Source organism: Vulpes lagopus, chromosome 13, assembly GCF_018345385.1.
Source record: "Vulpes lagopus strain Blue_001 chromosome 13, ASM1834538v1, whole genome shotgun sequence".
NCBI lineage: Eukaryota > Metazoa > Chordata > Mammalia > Carnivora > Canidae > Vulpes > Vulpes lagopus.
Window position 1 is genome coordinate 42956922 of NC_054836.1, and position 17540 is coordinate 42974461.

Here is a 17540-nt window from a genome sequence, read left to right on the forward strand (position 1 = left end):
AGGTGAAAGTCACCCTCTACGAGAGAGGTAGAGACCTTCTTATCACCAAAGTTAGGAAGTTTAGAGCCAAGAAAGCCATATAAAAACAACCCTTGTTAATTTTTTACAGATTTAATATCACACCCCAAATTCTGCCTAGAACTTCTTACTAATTGGAGCTCCCAAAGTTCCATTTTCTTGGTCCTATCAATTCCTCATGAATTTATTTCTGGTCCCTGTCTAAAAAGTATAAAAACTACCCACCTTACTCATTTCTTTAGCTCTCAATTTCATTATTGGCCCGCTTGTGCACACGTAATAAAACTTGGGTTTATTCCTCTGGTTAATCTGTTTTATGTAAATTTAACTCTCAGTCCAGCTGGAAGACCTTGAAGGGTAGGGGAAGAATTTTTCCTTCCCTTTGGTTGGCACAGTGGGCAGGATACTAATCTCCATTCTGCTGCAACATGGAGACCCTGGGACATCTGCCATCCAGCCAGCAGAAGGGACGATTTCTGATGGCATCAGCCTCCTGGCTTCTCTGCAGGGTCTGGTGGAATGAGAGGGGTAAGAATCTTTCTTTCTCTAACTTAGGTTAGCAGGAGAAAATACTATAGAACTGGTTCCTTGGGCTTAGCAACTGTTGGTGAAAATTTGGTAGCGTACTCTTTGGTTACTGATCATTCCCTCCCAGAGATGGTCACTGTTGTCTATTGTGTTGAGTGTCACAGAAAGGATTTCTCACAGGACCAAATGTAGGCTTCGGCCCTATAAGCCTGCTGTGTAGCCAGCCTCACAGGCTGGTGAGGTCACGGTTCTCCTCAGACCAGTGTCTGTTTAGACAAATTTTGCTGTGGGTTAACATGAACACGAGGTAAAGGATGTTACTGAAGAAACATCTTGGAAGCCCAAGCTACAAAATTGGTGGTCACGGGTCAGCACTTAGAAGCTGTTAGAGTGCTTATCATTAAACTCAAAGACTTCCCGTTAGGATAATTTGGCCATGGAATGGGTTAGATTGATGCTCGGTCCCCTGCTGGCCTCAAGAAAATGTCCATGCAGCAAGGTAGATGGTAAAACACCACACAGTCCCCAACCTCAAGGCATATCCCTTCTAGGTATTGGGATACCCAATACCCAAGGCTTAGGCAGGGCTGTTAATGTGAATATAAGAGATTTTTCCTTTTGTTCTGTGTCCTAAGAGCTTGGCCTTGTGACCAGTGAGAATATTTTCTCTGGTCTCTGTTAGTCGGGAGGGCATACTTACTAGGGTGCGTCTTGGTGGCCAGTCCAATAGACTGGGGACGCAAGATGCACAGTTACAAGCAGCACTCTCTGTCCAGCCATGCCAGCTCTAAGGAAAGTTTCTTACAAAAAGATCCCAGCCCATAATGGGCCTTTGTTGCTTCAATCTTCGTTGCTCCTTAGTGCTGGAAAAATCTCATCCCATTAGCACCTGCCTGATGTCACAGATTAATTAGCAGGTCTGTGACTAGAGGCATCTCACACTCATGGGAGACCAGAGGCACCGTAACACCACCTCGTTCTTATGGCCTGTAAAACGAAGGTGTTTGCTTTCTCAGACTATTCTTGGGAGTAAGCTGTTGGATCATGGGGGCTGCATCATCTCTGCTCTCTCTAGGGATGCCTCTTGGGTCTTTGTTTAAGCTGTTGGGTTTGAATCACTATTGAAATTGGTAAGATACTATTTGTCAATGGCCAGACACTAGGTCCTTTAAATTGGCTGTCTGAAAGCAGAAAATCATCTATAAAGAGCTCTCAATTGTCTTTTTAGTATATAATGGCTAGTCTTAGGGATTCCCTGGACAAGATAAAAGGACAAAAATTCAACTTAAGACAGATAAATGTCTATATCCCCTTCTTAAAATCCAGCCCAACCTCTAGATTCAAAGTACACAGGCTACTCTTATAAATCCTAAAAGCCAGAAGGTGAATTTCACAGAAGCACCTGGGACAAACAGAAGGGCATGGTTTACTGGAATTGACCCATCAGCCTCAGACATTTTTATATGCTGACGTTTGCAGGTGGATCCTAGACCCCGTCCCCCACCAAAAAAATTCACATCCACAGATCTTTTACAAAGCCCTTTTTCCTCTATTTTCAGAAGATCCTATCAAGCTTAGAGAAACATTTAAAAGATTTGACTATTCACAACCCCCCTTCACAGAGGAAAGAGATGACCAATACAATTTCTCCTAGGCCCTCCTACAAATGATCAGAAGGCTATGTTGAGAGGCTAAGAGAAGCCAAGGCTGAACTGTGTAACCGTGAAGAAGGCTTTTGTTAAAATGCTTTATACAGACTGTAAAAAAGCATAAATCTTTTGATTCCCATTTTAGTTAAAACTCCCCTTGATACAGAGAAGCAAATTTAGTTAAAAGGTTGGCCAGTCAGGCACCTGGGTAGCTCAGTGGCTGAGTGTCTGCCTTCAGCTCAGGTGGTGAACCTGGAATCCTGCGATTGAGTCCCACATCGGGCTCCCTGTGGGAAGCCTGCTTCTCCCCCTGCCTATGTCTCTGCCTCTTTCTCTGTGTCTCTCATGAATAAATAAAATCTTAAAAAAAAAAAAAAAAAGGTAGGCCAGTCCCTTGATATTCAGCCTGGAATCTAGTTTTATGGGGGAAATTAAAAACAACTGTCTTTGTCTTACAAATCTCTATAAAACCAGAAATGAAACTCTAAAAATAAGTCAAAACCCACCTCTCTTTACCAATCTCCAAACCTCACCTGTTCCTCTCAAAATACTTATGCATATTACCAAGGTCAGGATATTGGAACAAAATTGCCCTGTACTTAAAGAGAAAAAAAGGTAAAAAAAATTTCCCCCCAGAGGAATCAAGCATTTTATTTTTTTTATATTTTTAAGATATTATTTATTTATTCACGAGAGAGAGAGACAGAGGCAGAGACACAGGCAGAGGGAGAAGCAGGCTCCATGCAGGGAGCTCGATGTGGGACTCTATCCCGGGACTCCAGGATCACACCCCTGGGCTGAAGATGGCACTAAACTGCTGAGCCACTGGGGCTGCTGGCATTTTATTTTAAAAAGAACAAGGAAGCACTCACTTATTCTCTCCTTAAATCTACATTCAGGCAGAGCTAATAATATTCAGGCCTATATAAGAAAATACTGCCCTGATAGTTTCCAGAACATTATTTACCATTCTGGTCCCAAGCTGCTGAGATTTAAACTCACTTTTGGTAATGAACCACAGGATGGTAAATAAACAAGACTCCAACCACATCACTTTGAATTTCTTGATGTCTTGTGTTCTATCACCCATCAGAACAATTCAGCTTCCTTGAAACATTTGAATAGAAGTGTGTCCAAGAACCTAGCACCACGTTTTTAAAACTGAGGAAGTTACCTGTGCAAGTCAGAATCTAATATCCATTACATAGTGACAGCTTGGCCAATAAACAAGAATATGCTCTTTCGGGCAGCCTGGGTGGCTCATCGGTTTAGCGCCACCTTCAGCCCAGGGTGTGACCCTGGAGCCCTGGGATCAAGTCCCACATCGGGCTCCCTGCATGGAGCCTGCTTCTCCCTCTACCTGCGTCTCTGCCTCTCTTTCTCTCTATGTCTCTCATGAATAAATAAATAAAACCTTTTTTTAAAAAAAAGAATATGCTCTTTCATGGCTAGGAAGAGAGACTGCCACGCTGACATGTAAAAAAAAAAAAAGGTCGATTTTAAGTCACAATTACCCCAAAACTCTTAGAAATAAAGTATTTTTGCATTATTTTTCTATTCCTGTAAATCAAATCTTATCTCACTTTTGAAATGTGAACATAGCCCACCATTGCCTTATCTCACTTTTGAAATGTGAGGCTGAAGGAAAAATCGGAAGGGAAGAGAAGAGGCCTTTTTAAAATACCAATAGCTAACAGGGCTCTGGTGCCCACTCTAGCGCCTCTGATAAAAGGCAGATACGCTCCAAATTTCCACCTTGGACAAAGCTTGGATACCTTCTCCATACATTTTCCACCCCCATCTTCTCTAGGACTTAGGTAGGAACCGTTCTTTGAAATGCAAACTTGAGAGGGAAGTTTTTCATCAGAAAAAGGGAGAGAGGGAGGAGGTATTTGGAAATTGAGCACGTAATCTCTCTACAAACATTAGTAAAACCAAAAGCTAGAAGATTCTGTTTGCATCTGGTCTGTGTATTTGTTGTGTGTATGTGTCCACATGTGTTGTAAATGGGAGATATTTTCTATACTTCTGGATGGTGTGGCTAAAATTAATTTATAACAGAGCTCTATTTAGTTTGTCTAAAGGCAAACGCTAGTAAGAACTGGACATTCTAAAACTCAGAGAGCTAGGGGCTTGCCTGAGTGGCTCGGTCAGTGAAGCGTCTGATTCTTGATTTCAGCTCAGGTCATGCTCTCAGGGTCATGAGAGGGAGCTCTACGTCCAATTCACTGGGAGTCTGCTTGAGATTCTCTCTCTCTCCCCCTGTCCCTGCCAACCCACCCCCCACCCAGGCCTGCACACATTCTCTCTAAAATAAACAAATCTTCAAAACTCAGAAAGCTAGAAACTAACCCAAATGTTTTGTTTTTTTTTTAATTCACATGATCTGGGAAAATATTTGGTATTAAAACTAAAGTTATTGGTTTAATTAAAATAGACCTGTCTTTAATCAGCATTAAATATAAAACTTTTACCTGCCTGTGTTTACTGAAAGTCAAATGGGTTTCATATTCTCTCTATTGCAAAATCTGTCAGAAAAAAAAAAAAAAACAACCCAGAATAATGGTTAAGTTTGTCTAATCCCTGGTGAGGCTTTATGAGTGGTCCAGATATAATTATTAAGAACAAGTAAATTAAATAGACGTAAAGATTAAGAGGTTTCTAGGTAAACTTTCTAAGTAGCTTCCAAAATCTTTTGAGTAGTAACCCAAAAACTTTGAAGTTTTGCTAAATTAAATGGGTAGTTCAATTCATTGAGTATCTAGATCATTGCCAAATAAGAAAAATTAATACAAGATTAAGTATTAATAAAGGTTAACTACTTTCACCTTTAGTTTCTCTGTATAAGACAAAGTTGACTGTTAGCAAAACCTGTTTTGTGCTATTGTACTATGAAGAATCATGTTTCTAAATTACGAAATGTATTCATAAATTTGTTATTCTAGGGGTGCCTGCCTAGCTCAGTCAGTGGACCATGCGATTCTTGATCTCTCAGGGTCATGAGTTCAAGTCCCACATTAGGCATAGAGCTTACTTCAAAAAAGTAAGAGAAATTAAAAGTAATTTTTTTAATTTGCCAATCTAAAGAATTCTGATATAACAGTAAGCAGTTGTAAACTACTTACTTTTCACTAGAAATTAAGGTTTCTAAGAGTTAAGAATTCTAATAAATGTAATTAAGGCTACTGAAAATAAGAGAGACAAATCTATATACAGGACAAGTAAGATATGTGTTTTTGATAAGAAAAAATAGGAATAAAAGCACATTCTTTGTAGTGGAAAAAGAAATAAATTGGTCCTGAAGTGAGGTTGAAAACTTAGGGCAAAATCTGAATGTAAAAAAAAAAGTTGTAGAAGGTTTATGGAAAAGAAATCTTTGGAAAGAAGTTTTCTGTGTGGCTAGTACTGGGTAACGGTAAATTTAAGTAAATGAGTTTTATTATCAAAAGTACACTGGTACAAAATTAGAATTATTTTCTCTGTGTTAAAAAGGACAAAATTTTCTTGGTCTGCTCTTAGTAAGAAATTATAAGCAAAAGTTTTTCTTTACCTTTAAAGTTACCTGCCTAGAAAACAAGGATTCTGCGTTTTGCCAAAATAATTTCCTATGTTTGCCAGGCCTTTGATTACTTAAATAAAACTGAGTCTTAATATTAAAAGGGCTAAATTTTGCTTACAACTATGTAAACTTCTATTGGCCTTTATAATCTTTTATTGTCACTTTGGTTAAATGGATAATTAACTATTGTTTTATAATGATTCGTGTTCCTACTTAACCAAATGTCCAAACCTTTTATATTTTTTGACATAACTTCCCAAAATCAAATTCTAAAATGAAGTTGTTCCGACCACAATCTTAACTGAAATTTTCCAGAGGGCTCCTTGCACATTTCAGAGATTTTGTGAGTAATTAATTAGGCTTGTTTGTTATTGTGTTTAATCATATGGACAGCACTGTCAAATAAGTGCTACCAAAATTTATATAGATGTTGGTTATCAAAATAAGTGTTCTAAAAATTGTATGAAACTCCAAACAGTCTGATAAGTCCTGGTATGTTATTATCTTAAAGCATTATATGTCACAGAAATAACCAAACATCCTTGCCACTTGCATCATAATAAACTCTAATCATATCTTTAACCAAATGGCCATTTTTAAGACTTCTGTCATTTACAGTTCTACTTTCCACAGTCAGATGCTTTTACAGAAGCTTCCTGCAAATGTATTTTGTCTTAAATGAGACTCAGAAAGACCTCTCAATACAGGTTTCTGATAACCTTCAGCTCATAAAACTAAACTGGGTAAGAATTTCCAGAACTCATAGAAGAACTCAATTCATGCAGAACAAGAAAAACATGTGATTAAATGCACTAAAGGGGATAATTTTTATAACTTTTCATTTAAAATATCACTGACTTTTGGGGGATCCCTGGGTGGCTAAGCGGTTTAGCGCCTGCCTTCAGCCCAGGGCCTGACCCTGGAGACCTGGGATCGAGTCCCACGTCGGGCTCCCTGCATGGAGCCTGCTTCTCCGTCTGCCTGTGTCTCTGCCTCTCTCTCCCTCTCTCTGTGTATCTCATGAATAAGTAAATAAAAATATTTAAAAAAAAAATATCACTGACTTTTTAAAAATGTTTTGTTTTCTCCAAATTTAAGGAAACTTCTTTTCTTAAAATACTTAAAACAATTACCAAGCATAGGTTTATCTGCATTTGACTACTTATTACAAGGAAACTAAAAATTTAGATATCTTAGTGCTACTTTGGGAAACTGAAAAAGGCATCTACTTCTAGAAATTGTGAAACATACTCATAAGTCTGAAAATCTAAAGAATGCTGACATGACAGTTCACAGTTGCTTACTTACTAGCTTTCACTGAAAATTAGGGTTTTAAGAGTTAAGAATTCTAATAAAGGGGCACCGGGCTGGCTCAGTCACAAGAGCATGTGACTCTTAAAAAAAAAAAAAAAAAAGAGCATGTGACTCTTAATCTCAGAGTCATGAGCTGGAGACCCATGTTGGGTGTAGAGATTACTTAAATAAATAAAACTTTTCTTTTAAGATTTTATTTATTTATTCATGAGAAACACAGGCAGAGGGAGAAGCAGGCTCCATGCAGGGAGCCTGACGCAGGACTTGATCCTGGGACTCCAGGATCACACCCTGGGCCGAAGGCAGCGCTAAACCACTGAGCCACCTGGGCTGCCTCCAATAAATAAAACTTAAAAAAAATGCTAACAAATATAATTAAGGTTACTGGAAATAAGAGAAACAACGCTGTATGAAAGGAAAGAAGGTTGTGTGTTTTTTGGTAAGAAAAAATAGGAAAAAGGGAAAAACACCTTTGATGGAAAAGAAAGGACAAAATCTAAATGTAAAAAAAAAGTTCTAGTAAGTTTTTAGAAAAGAAATCACTGGAAAGAAATTTGAATGTGTGGTCAAAGTGACTTTGGTGCAAGACAACAGAATCTATAAAGACGTGTAATAACTCCATTCTCCTTCTCCTTCCGCAGAAAATGGCCCCTCATTGCCAGACTTTTGCCATCCTGGCGTCCTTAAAATATGGCAAAGATCTGCTCCAGAACCAGAGAAATTAAAGTTGGATGGACACTTGGTTCTTCCTTGCTCCTTGACAAACTCTGTTTTTGGTTTTGGCCTTCCTGTACCCATCACAGTGCATTCAAGATGACTCAAATCATATAGACACTGCTGAAAGACTCTTTTTGCAACTTTATAGAAGTTTCCCCACTAATGTCTGACTGATCAAGTCCCTATCCTGAAAAAGCTGTTTTGTTTGTCCCAGAGGCCTCTGACCTCCCTGCTCTGGACTCTTTGAACACCTGCTCTTGGTACCAGTCACCAATAGTCTGGTTATTGCATGAGCCTCACCCTCCCACAACACTTTTGCCCTCCCTGTGGGAAATTAAAAAAAGAAAAGAAAAGAAAAGATTAAAAGTGTTTCCCACGTGAGGTATACCCTATATAATCTCCAGTGATCAAGGTACCCTCTTCACTTAATGAAATTACAGGTTTCCTGGAATTCTATCCATGTGCAACCTTCTGCTGACCCCTTCTTGTTTTCATGCCAGTGTGACCAGCCACAGTGAGTCTTTCATGTCCTGTGCCCAATCGTTTTTTAGGAACGATTTAAGATGCCATCTGGGATCCCAATTTAAAGGGTCCTGTTGGGGATCTCTGGATGGCTCAGCGGTTTAGCGCCGCCTTCAGCCCCAGGCGTGATCCTGGGGACCCGGGATCGAGTCCCACATCGGGCTCCCTGCATGGAGCCTGCTTCTCCCTCTGCCTGTGTCTCTGCCTCTCTCATGAATAAATAAATTTAAAAACAAAAACAAAGAGTCCTGCTGGTCACAGTCTAGAGCCTGGAAGTGATCAGGTATTCGGGCAACATCACCAGAGAAAGACAGCTCTCAGGACCTGACCAGTGACACTGATGCACAAGTAGAAGGTACTGAGCCTTGAGTACCCGTCACATGGCTGAAGAAGGCTCTGCCGGAGCTCTGGTCCCTGTACCGACGCTGGAGACCTACCAGTACTGACCAGGGAGAGAAACAGCTGCCACCAAGGTAGACTGCTTCTGCTCATGCACCAGATAAGACTTTACCCTGGCATGAAAGTGACACCTGTTCTCCTCTCTTCCTTCTCTTCACTCGGGCACTAGGTTGGAGAGATAACAGCCTTATCTTTACTACCTCCCAAGCCATGCTCAGGGGGGGGCAACTCTGGACTTGAGAGCAACCTTTTATTTCAGGCTAGGAGGAAATCTAACTTTTATCGTTGGTCGGCTCTTGTGATTTTACATTGTGAGTTAGAAGGGAACTACCAGGAGGCTTTCTTGATTCAGGACTCTCCTTTTGGCAGATCCCTACTCCCAGGGATAAATATAAATGAAGCTACGATCAGGAGCTTCTTAATTCTTCAAATTTCTGCTGAATCGCCACTAAAGCAAGAACTGCCCAACAAAGATCCTCAGACTCTCGGGCCAAAGCTATTCACGATCACAGAATAGCCCTTGACCATCTTTCAGCTGAGCAAGGAGCCTGCTGTAGCCAATACCACCTGCTACACCTGGATTAGCCCTTCTGGGAAAGTTGAAACTCAGTTACGTCAAATCACAAAACAAGCCAATTTGCCTTAAAAAAATGACTCCATCCATGGGGTCTTTGACATATTTGATTTTGACTGGACTGGCTTCAAGGTATCCTGCAAACATGGGGAATTATCTTGCTTATCGTAATCATAATAATCTCCCTGGTGCATTATATTCTCAAAGATTTTATTTTTTTTTCCTCAAAGATTTTAAATGTGTGTTTGCAGCCCCTGACCACCAAGCAAATGGTCTCCCTCAGACTGGACCAACAAAAAAGGTACAAAGAGAATAACCGACTTAAAAGAATATAAATCTGGGGTGCCTGAGTGGCTCAGTCGTTTAAGTGTCTGCCTTTGACTCTGGTCACAATCTCTGGAGTCCTGGGATTGAGCCCCATGTCAGGGTCCCTGTGCTCTGCAGGGGGTCTGCTTCTCCCTCTCCCTCTTTCTCTACTTCCCCACCTCCCCACTTGTGCGCTCTCTCTCTCTCAAATTAATAAAAATAAAATATTAAAAATGCAAAAGAATATAAATCTGAAGTTGTAACCTGTGGATATCAGAGAGAGAAAGCCAAAGCATCATGACCTGAGAAGGCCAAAGATCAACCAAAGCTGTGAGAACTACAGAACAGTAGCGGAGAGTGGCACTAATGCCTTAAATTGTGATCACACCAAAAAAAAAAAAAAAATTGTTTTGATCACACCTCTCAAGCGGACAGTCTGGTCAGAAGGGAGCTACACGCACAGGCCCAAAATGGCATCACTTAGTTAAGGCCCCAAATCAGCAAACCAAAACTTAGTACCTATCCTAAATTTTAACACACCAGGAATCACTGTAACCTCTAATCAGTCAACCTAGAATTTCTTAGTCAATGCTAGGAAATTTCCTGAGAGGCCCCTTTAGCTCCCCTTAGGAGAGTAACCTTGCATAAAACAATGGATTCTCTGCTAATAAATTCGTCTTTCTTTATACCCTCTGACTTTAAGAACTTTTCTTTTGTTCGGCTCAGCAGAGCTCACCTGTATTTGCTAGATGGAATGCAGCCCAACTCATGAATTGCCTAATGAATCCAATTAGACCTTCAAATGTACCCAGTTGAATTTTTTTTTTAACACTGTGACCCAGGCCCCACCCTCAAAGACCTCATAGTCTGGAGCAGCAGCCTCACAGGATAAGTATGTGTGATAAATGCTGTGCACCATCAAGTCCTGAAACACCTGACCTGTCTTTAAAGGAGAATTCACAGCGGGACTTCAGACTGCAAGTTCTTTGGGACAAGGGCAAGGAGATGTCAGCACAAACAACGAGTGGCTGTGCCGCTGGTGCCTGCGGACTGAGCGTCTCCCTCACTCCCATGGCCCTGGACAGGACTTCATGGAGCCCAGTTCCATGAAGTCTACACACGTGGGGCCAGCCAGGGACTGAGGTGAAGCAGCCCCCAGGCCAGCACCTGAGCCCTCCCTCTTGCCTGCTCTATGAATCCACACCTCCCAGCCCTCCCAACCCCCCTGCCTCCAAACACACACAAAGTGCCTCCTTCACGCCCTGGGTGTAGCACGGTTTGCAGCTAAGGACACCTGGCCCTGCACACACAGTTCCTTGTGGTCCATCAGAGGCAGCAAAGGCACATTTTCAAGCTCAGCAGAGTTCAGTAAAGCAGCTGTGTATCCTTGCAGCTGTCCTAAGCACCTTCGAGAAAGGTTGAGGCCAACCACTGTCTGCAAACTTCTGCAGCCTGGCCTGCCTCCTCCCCCTCAGCCTGCTGTCCTGCAACAACAGAAGCAGCAGGACATGAAGGGCTTCTAGGGAGGGGACCACTGGCAGAAGGGGGGCTGGAGATGAATGCAAATTCAAGTTCCATTTGCTCTCTGGACTGAGGAGTGGGTACGGCCTCCCAGACACACAGGCCACAGCACCTCCCTGACTCCTCAGAGCTGGGCCTTCTCTAAGAGTTTTCCAGAAGTCTTTTTCAACCACCACCCAAATAAGAATTACATTTTGCATTGTGAACCAGCATCTGTGCATACACGCATACCTATATTATAATTCCGAAATGGGATTAAAAATATTACTTCATGCTGTACACAGCACTTTCTGGTATTCTGTTCAAGCTTGTTTTTTTTTTTTTTTTTAATGATGCTGGTTGCAACCCACCAAACTCCTTTCCAGATCTGCTAACAAGTCCCTAAGCAAAGTTCATCAAACACTGTTGTGGGAGCCAAGGTCAAGAAGCTGTATCGAGACTTACTTTTTTTCTTTCTTTTGGCTTGGAAGTCCCCCCCAGTCATGAAGAAATAAAGTAGTTAATGAGTCACTACACCCTGAGCTGAGGATCTGAGTTCATAGGCTGCCCTCTGCGTCTCAGACAAGCCACTGTGAGAGCGTGAACTCTCCCTCCTGGTCTGTGTCCTCAAGGGAGGTCTGGCTCTGCCCCCTGCCAGGTCCTCCACACATCACTCTGCGGGGCTGTCTCAGGCCTGAGGTGCAGCACAAATCCCAGGGCACTCGGGAACCTGCTGGGCACAGGTCAGCTCAAATCCAGCATGGAAGTATCTCTTCAAGCCCGGGGAGCCCAGAAAATGAGAAGAATGTGCCCCGAACTCCAGCTAGCACATCCATCTCTCAGCCTCATGAGTCCCCAAGTGATTCGCTTCCAGTGGGAATCCCTTTCCTGGGCTGTCTGCCCCATGCAACCCCAGGAAGGTGGATGAGGACAGGCGGCCTGGGATGAGAGCACTGACCACAGAGTCAGCCAGTCTGGACCAGATTCCAGTTCTCCTCTTAGGTGGTACCTTGGGCAAGTTTTACTTCACTGCACTGGGCCTCAGTTTCTATATCTGTGAAATGGAAATAATACCAGCTACTGGACAAGATGATGGGAAAGATGAGGGGTAAGTGCAAAGGGCTCTACATTGTGCCTGGCACACAGTGGTGCTGAGTACGTACGCAATGTTACCATTATGACGAGCGGTGGATGTGTCTTACCAAATCTCCATTATGCCAGTGTTCTTCTGTAAGGCATCCGCCAGCTGGGCAATCCCCTTGGCTGTGATCTGGTTCTGGATAAGCCTGAAAGAAGAACATATCTTGGAGCAGATACATAATCCTGGACTAATTGCCTCCTCCATGAGGGAGCTGTGAGGGATGATGGGAATGAGACACGGTCAGGGGAAGAATTGTGTCCACGTGGCTTTAATCTGGCTAAGACGGTCTAGATCAGATCTACGAGAATAAAGGGCATCCTTAAAAATGTTTAATTTTTTTTAAGAGTAAACAATGTATCTGTGCATTTATATGAAGATAACTTACTACATGAACACATTTCAGGGTGCACGCTGGCATTTTTTGCTGCAGAGGTGCCTAGTCAAAAATGTTTGGAGGCCTCCAGCCTGAACAACAAATTCTAGGAAATACCCAGGAGACAGGCGGCTCCTTCCAGCTGGCTGGGGAAGGCAAGGCAGTTTTCAAAGGGCGGCCAACTGGCCATTCACTTCTTTGGGGGAAATGAAGGCATCTAAGAACGCACCATGTCCTCTCCAACATCTGGCAGGGGAGGGAAGGGAGCAATCATCCTGCTGCCACTCACGGGTCCCAGCAGGAAAGCACCAATAATGGGTCCTCCAAGAGAGCACCCTATTATGTCAGGTAGCAGTGATCCAAATGAAACAAAGGTTTCTGATATCGCCAAGGAGCCCCGGCAGTTTCTCAAGTGCCCCCCGGGGCAGCCGTGCTTCCAACCCAACCAAGAACACGCTGCCAAGGCAGCCGTGGGTCTCTATTTCATCACAGACCCACTCCTCATTCCCGGCCATCTGTAGAATAAAGCTACTGCTGGACTTGTCCCTAAGAAACCCTCAGTGGCCCTGGAAAGTATGACCACAATGTAACTTGCACGTTTTTGCAAAAGGACCAAAGGTAGAACCTGCAAGTGGACACAGACCCGTGCATTTGGCTAAACTGCTGTGTTCTAATCACCTCCACGGCTGCTAGCACTGGCACCACCTACAGTTTGCGGGGAGAGCTGCTTCCAGCCAAGACCCGGCAAGAGACTGGGTAGTAAGAGGGCCCGAAAGTGTGGCAGTGCTCAGGCACACATGTCCCTTGGGGCCTTCTTCACAAGAGCCAGTGTGGTCTGTCCACGCACGGAGCAGCCAAGACTCCCTCTCCAACCCCTTTCTAGCTCTGGGCTGCCTGCAGAGGCTGGCATAGCACCAAGGAAAGGAGATAAAAGACAATCTACAGGCCAGAAAAACTACAACAAAACATACGTAAAGGGGCAGCCTGGGTGGCTCAGTAGTTTAGCGCCGCCTTCGGCCCAGGGCGTGATCCTGGAGTCCCGGGATCGAGTCGCATGTTGGGCTCCCTGCATGGAGCCTGCTTCTCCCTCTGCCTGTGTCTCAGCCTCCCTGTCTCTCGTGAATAAATAAATAATCTTAAAAAAATAAAAACATGTAAAAGCAGAGTCTGGCTGTTTTACCGAAACTGACAAGGCAAGCTAAAATTCATATGGAAATACAAGGGACCTGGAATAGCCCAAACGATCTGGAGAAAGGACAAAAGTTGGGCTACTTCCCACTTCCTGATTTCAAAACTTGCTACATAGAATTAATGAAGACAGTGTGATCCTGGCACAAGGATAAACAAATGGATCGATGAACTAGAATAGAAAGTCCAGAAATACACCCACACATTTACGGTCTATTGATTTTTGGCATGTGTCAGGGCCATTTAAAAGGGAAAGATAGGCTTTTCAACAAGAGGTACTAGGACAGCTGGAGAGCCACACGCCAAAGAATCAGTTTGGACCCTAGGCCTCATGCCGCACACAACAACTGACTCCAGAAATTAACATTTAGGATCAAAGACCTCAATGCAAGAACAAAACTGTAACACTTAAAGGAAAACTTAGGTGTAAATCTTTGTGACCTTGGATTAGGCAACAGTTTCTTAGTAAGACACTTAAAGCACAAACCACCAGAGAAAAAACCAAATTGGACTTCCATCAAAATTAAAAACTTTTGTGCTTCAAAGATCACTACCAAGAAAAGTGAAAATCCCCACAGTGGAAATATTTGCAAATATTCCATCTAGTAAGCGTCTAGTACCCAGAATATAGAAAGAGCTCTAACAGCTCAGCAATAAAAATGCAAATAAATTTATTCAAATTTAAATTAAATTTGGGGGAAGGATGTGGAGACATTTCTTCAAAGATACACAAAGGCCAATAGGCACAGGAGGGGCACCTGGGTGGCTCAGTAGGTTAAGCGTCTGCCTTCGGCTCAGGTCATGATCCCAGGGTCCTGGGATGGAGCTTCAAATTGGGCTCCCTGCTCAGCGAGGAGTCCACTTGTTCCTTTCTCTCTGCCCCTCCCTCCTCTCATGCTATCTCTCAAACAAAATCCTAAGAAAACAGGCACACGAAGAGATGCCCAATGTTAGTCACCAGGGAAATGCAGATCAAAACCACAATGAGATACCACTTCACACCCACTTAGAGTGACAAGATTCGAAAAATGGACAATGACGACTGTTGTTGGTGAGCATGTGGAGAAGTGGGAGTCTTCCCACATTACCGGCGGGAATGTAAAGTAGAGCAGCCACTTTGGAAAATACTTCAGTGGTTCCTCAAAAAGTTGTATCCAGAGTGGCCATTTGACCCAGCAATTCTAGTCCTAAGTTTATACCCAAGAGAAATGAAAACATGTGCACACACAGACATGCACAGGAACGTTCATGGTAGCATTATTCACAACAGTCAAAAAAGTAGATGCAACCCCAATGTCTACCAACCGACGAATGGACAAAATGTGGCCTATCTGTACAGCGGAACATCAGCCACACAGCAATGAGGTTCTGACATGGGCTACAGTGTAGATGAACCTTGAAAACTCATGCTAGTGAAAGAACATGGACAAAAAATCACATGTTGTAGGATTCCATTTCCATGAAATGCCCAGAAAAGGCAAATCCATAGAGATAAAAAGTAGATCTGGGGAGGGGGCAGAAAGACGGGGAGGCACTGCTTAATGCATACTGGTCTCTTCCGGTTGGGAGTGGTGGGGAGGTAAAACCATCTACAATTAGATGGAGGGAATGGTTGTGCAACCTTGTGAAATACTAAGAACCACTGACTTGTGCATTTTATTTTTTAAGATTTTTTTTTAAGTGATCTCTACACCCAACATGGGGCCTGAACTCACAGCCCCAAGATCAAGAGTCACACGTTCCACCGAATGAGCCAGCCAGGTGCCTCATCTCAAAAAATATTTTTTTTAAAGTAGCACAACCTGAAATTCTGAGGTTCTCGGACTTACCACAAATGTTTCAACGTCTGGTTGACTTTCAACATCTCTGCCAAGCTCTCTGCCACTTCATCATCAAGTTCATTTTTGGTGAGCCTAGAAAAGAAGTGTTTACTCAGGAGAGACCTACCTGGCACACATTTTTAAATGAGTTCTCAGAAGTGGGATCCCAGCCCAGATCTTTCCAGCTTAGGCTGCTAATCACTTGCTGAACTAAGCAAACAGCCAGGTCCCTGGCTCAGCCTCTGAGCCCCATAGACAATAAAGGGTGATTCATTTCTAGTGCAATCCTGTACCCAAGCTCATATTTCTTAGTCCTGCTGCTATAGAGGAGCACTTGCTTCTCCTCCCCATCTTTCCTGGGGCCTCAGATCCCAACACCTGCTTCCCAGGCTTCCTCCAGCCCCCAAGGTCCCTTGAACACTCCTGACAGCCTGTTACCAAAGTCAGTCATATGAAAACCTAGAAAAGCTTGTCAACTACATGTTAAAATGTGCTCAATGCTTTGCTCTGAAGCCCATTGTGAAGGACCCAAGTTCAGTGACTCAAAGTTCAGGAAGTCTCTCAATTGTTCTTAAAACCAAAAGTGGTCTGGATAAAGCACAGAGAACTAGAAGTTCCCAGATATAAATAGGATTGGACTTTGTCGTGCCAATGGATGGAAAAATAAATTAGGAAGGAGAATGAAGGGATCCCTGGGTGGCACAGCGGTTTGGTGCCTGCCTTTGGCCCAGGGCGCAATCCTGGAGACCCGGGATCGAATCCCACATCAGGCTCCCGGTGCATGGAGCCTGCTTCTCCCTTTGCCTGTGTCTCTGCCTCTCTCTCTCTCTCTGACTATCATAAATAAATTAAAAAAAAAATTTAAAAAAAAAAAAGGAAGGAGAATGAAATAGAACGTTAAAAAAATAATTCCTCAAAGGGCAATTTGGTAGCATCTATCTGAAGATAATTTTAAATGTGTTCTACTTGGAGCCAACAATGGCGCTTCTGGAAACAGACCCTACACTGTGCAAAGATGTGCACACCAGGACCTGTACATGCAGTATCGATGGCAGTGTTATCCGTTGTAATGTATGTGAGCCCGAGTAAATAGCAGTAGAAGCTACTAGGGAAATAAACTGCAAATATCCATTCAGTGGGACGTTGTGCAGCCTTTAGAGGGAATGAGGGGTAGAGAGAATCAAGCAAAAAAACACAGTAGATGAGAGGACCCTGGAGCCAGACATGCCATGTGCATGTCACTTTCTAGCAGGACAGCTTCGGGCAGGTGTTTTAACTTCTCTGGGCCTGAGTTTTCTCACAAGAAAAATAAGGATGAACAGTCACAGTACAGACATTATGGGGTGGCTGTGAGGGTGAGTTAAGACATACAAGAGGCTGAGAATAGGGGCACCTGGATGACTCGGTTAAGCATCTGACTCTTGATTTCTCTCAGGTCATGAGCTCAGAGTTGTGAGATTGAGCCCCGTGCCAGGCTATGCACTGGGCATGAGACCTGCTTAAGATTCTCTCTCTTCCTCTCCCTCTGCCTGGCCCCCACTACCACTTCATCTCTCTTAAAAAAAAAAAAAAGTAAAAGGCCAAGAATAATGCCTGGTGTACAGTCAGCACTCAAGAAATGCTGGGTGCTAACATTATTACTATCCATGTAGAGTAGTAGCTCTCATCTGGGTGCTTTTCCCTCTAGGGGATATTTGTCAACATCTGGAGACATTTTGATCATCACAGGTGGAGGCTACTGCTGGTATCTAGGGGCTGATGCCCAGGATTCTGCTAAACATCCTATAAGGAACAAGACAGCCCCTCACAAGAATGATTTGGACCAAAATGTCAACAGTGGAAGGTAGGACCGAGAAACCCTGATATAAAAGGATATGTAAAATGTGGACAATATATGGTTAAGGTTTTCTTTTTAAGATTTATTAAAAAAAA

General features: G+C 43.1%; 1 protein-coding gene and 1 non-coding gene across 7 annotated transcripts in view; both read right to left on the minus strand.

The window, feature by feature from the left end:
* NOD1 (nucleotide binding oligomerization domain containing 1) overlaps window positions 1–17540 on the minus strand; it is a 66355-nt gene that overhangs the window by 4891 nt on the left and 43924 nt on the right. For all 6 annotated transcript variants that reach the window (XM_041727577.1, XM_041727574.1, XM_041727576.1 and 3 more), the window contains 2 exons: window positions 15618–15701; window positions 12289–12372 (listed from right to left, as the gene is read on the minus strand). In XM_041727577.1, the coding sequence (XP_041583511.1) occupies window positions 12289–12372; window positions 15618–15701 (168 nt within the window). The remainder of the gene's footprint in view (window positions 1–12288; window positions 12373–15617; window positions 15702–17540) is intronic.
* Window positions 3361–3445, minus strand: LOC121475202. Its single transcript, XR_005983665.1, has one exon. It is a non-coding gene; the product is annotated as a small nucleolar RNA SNORA24 (small nucleolar RNA).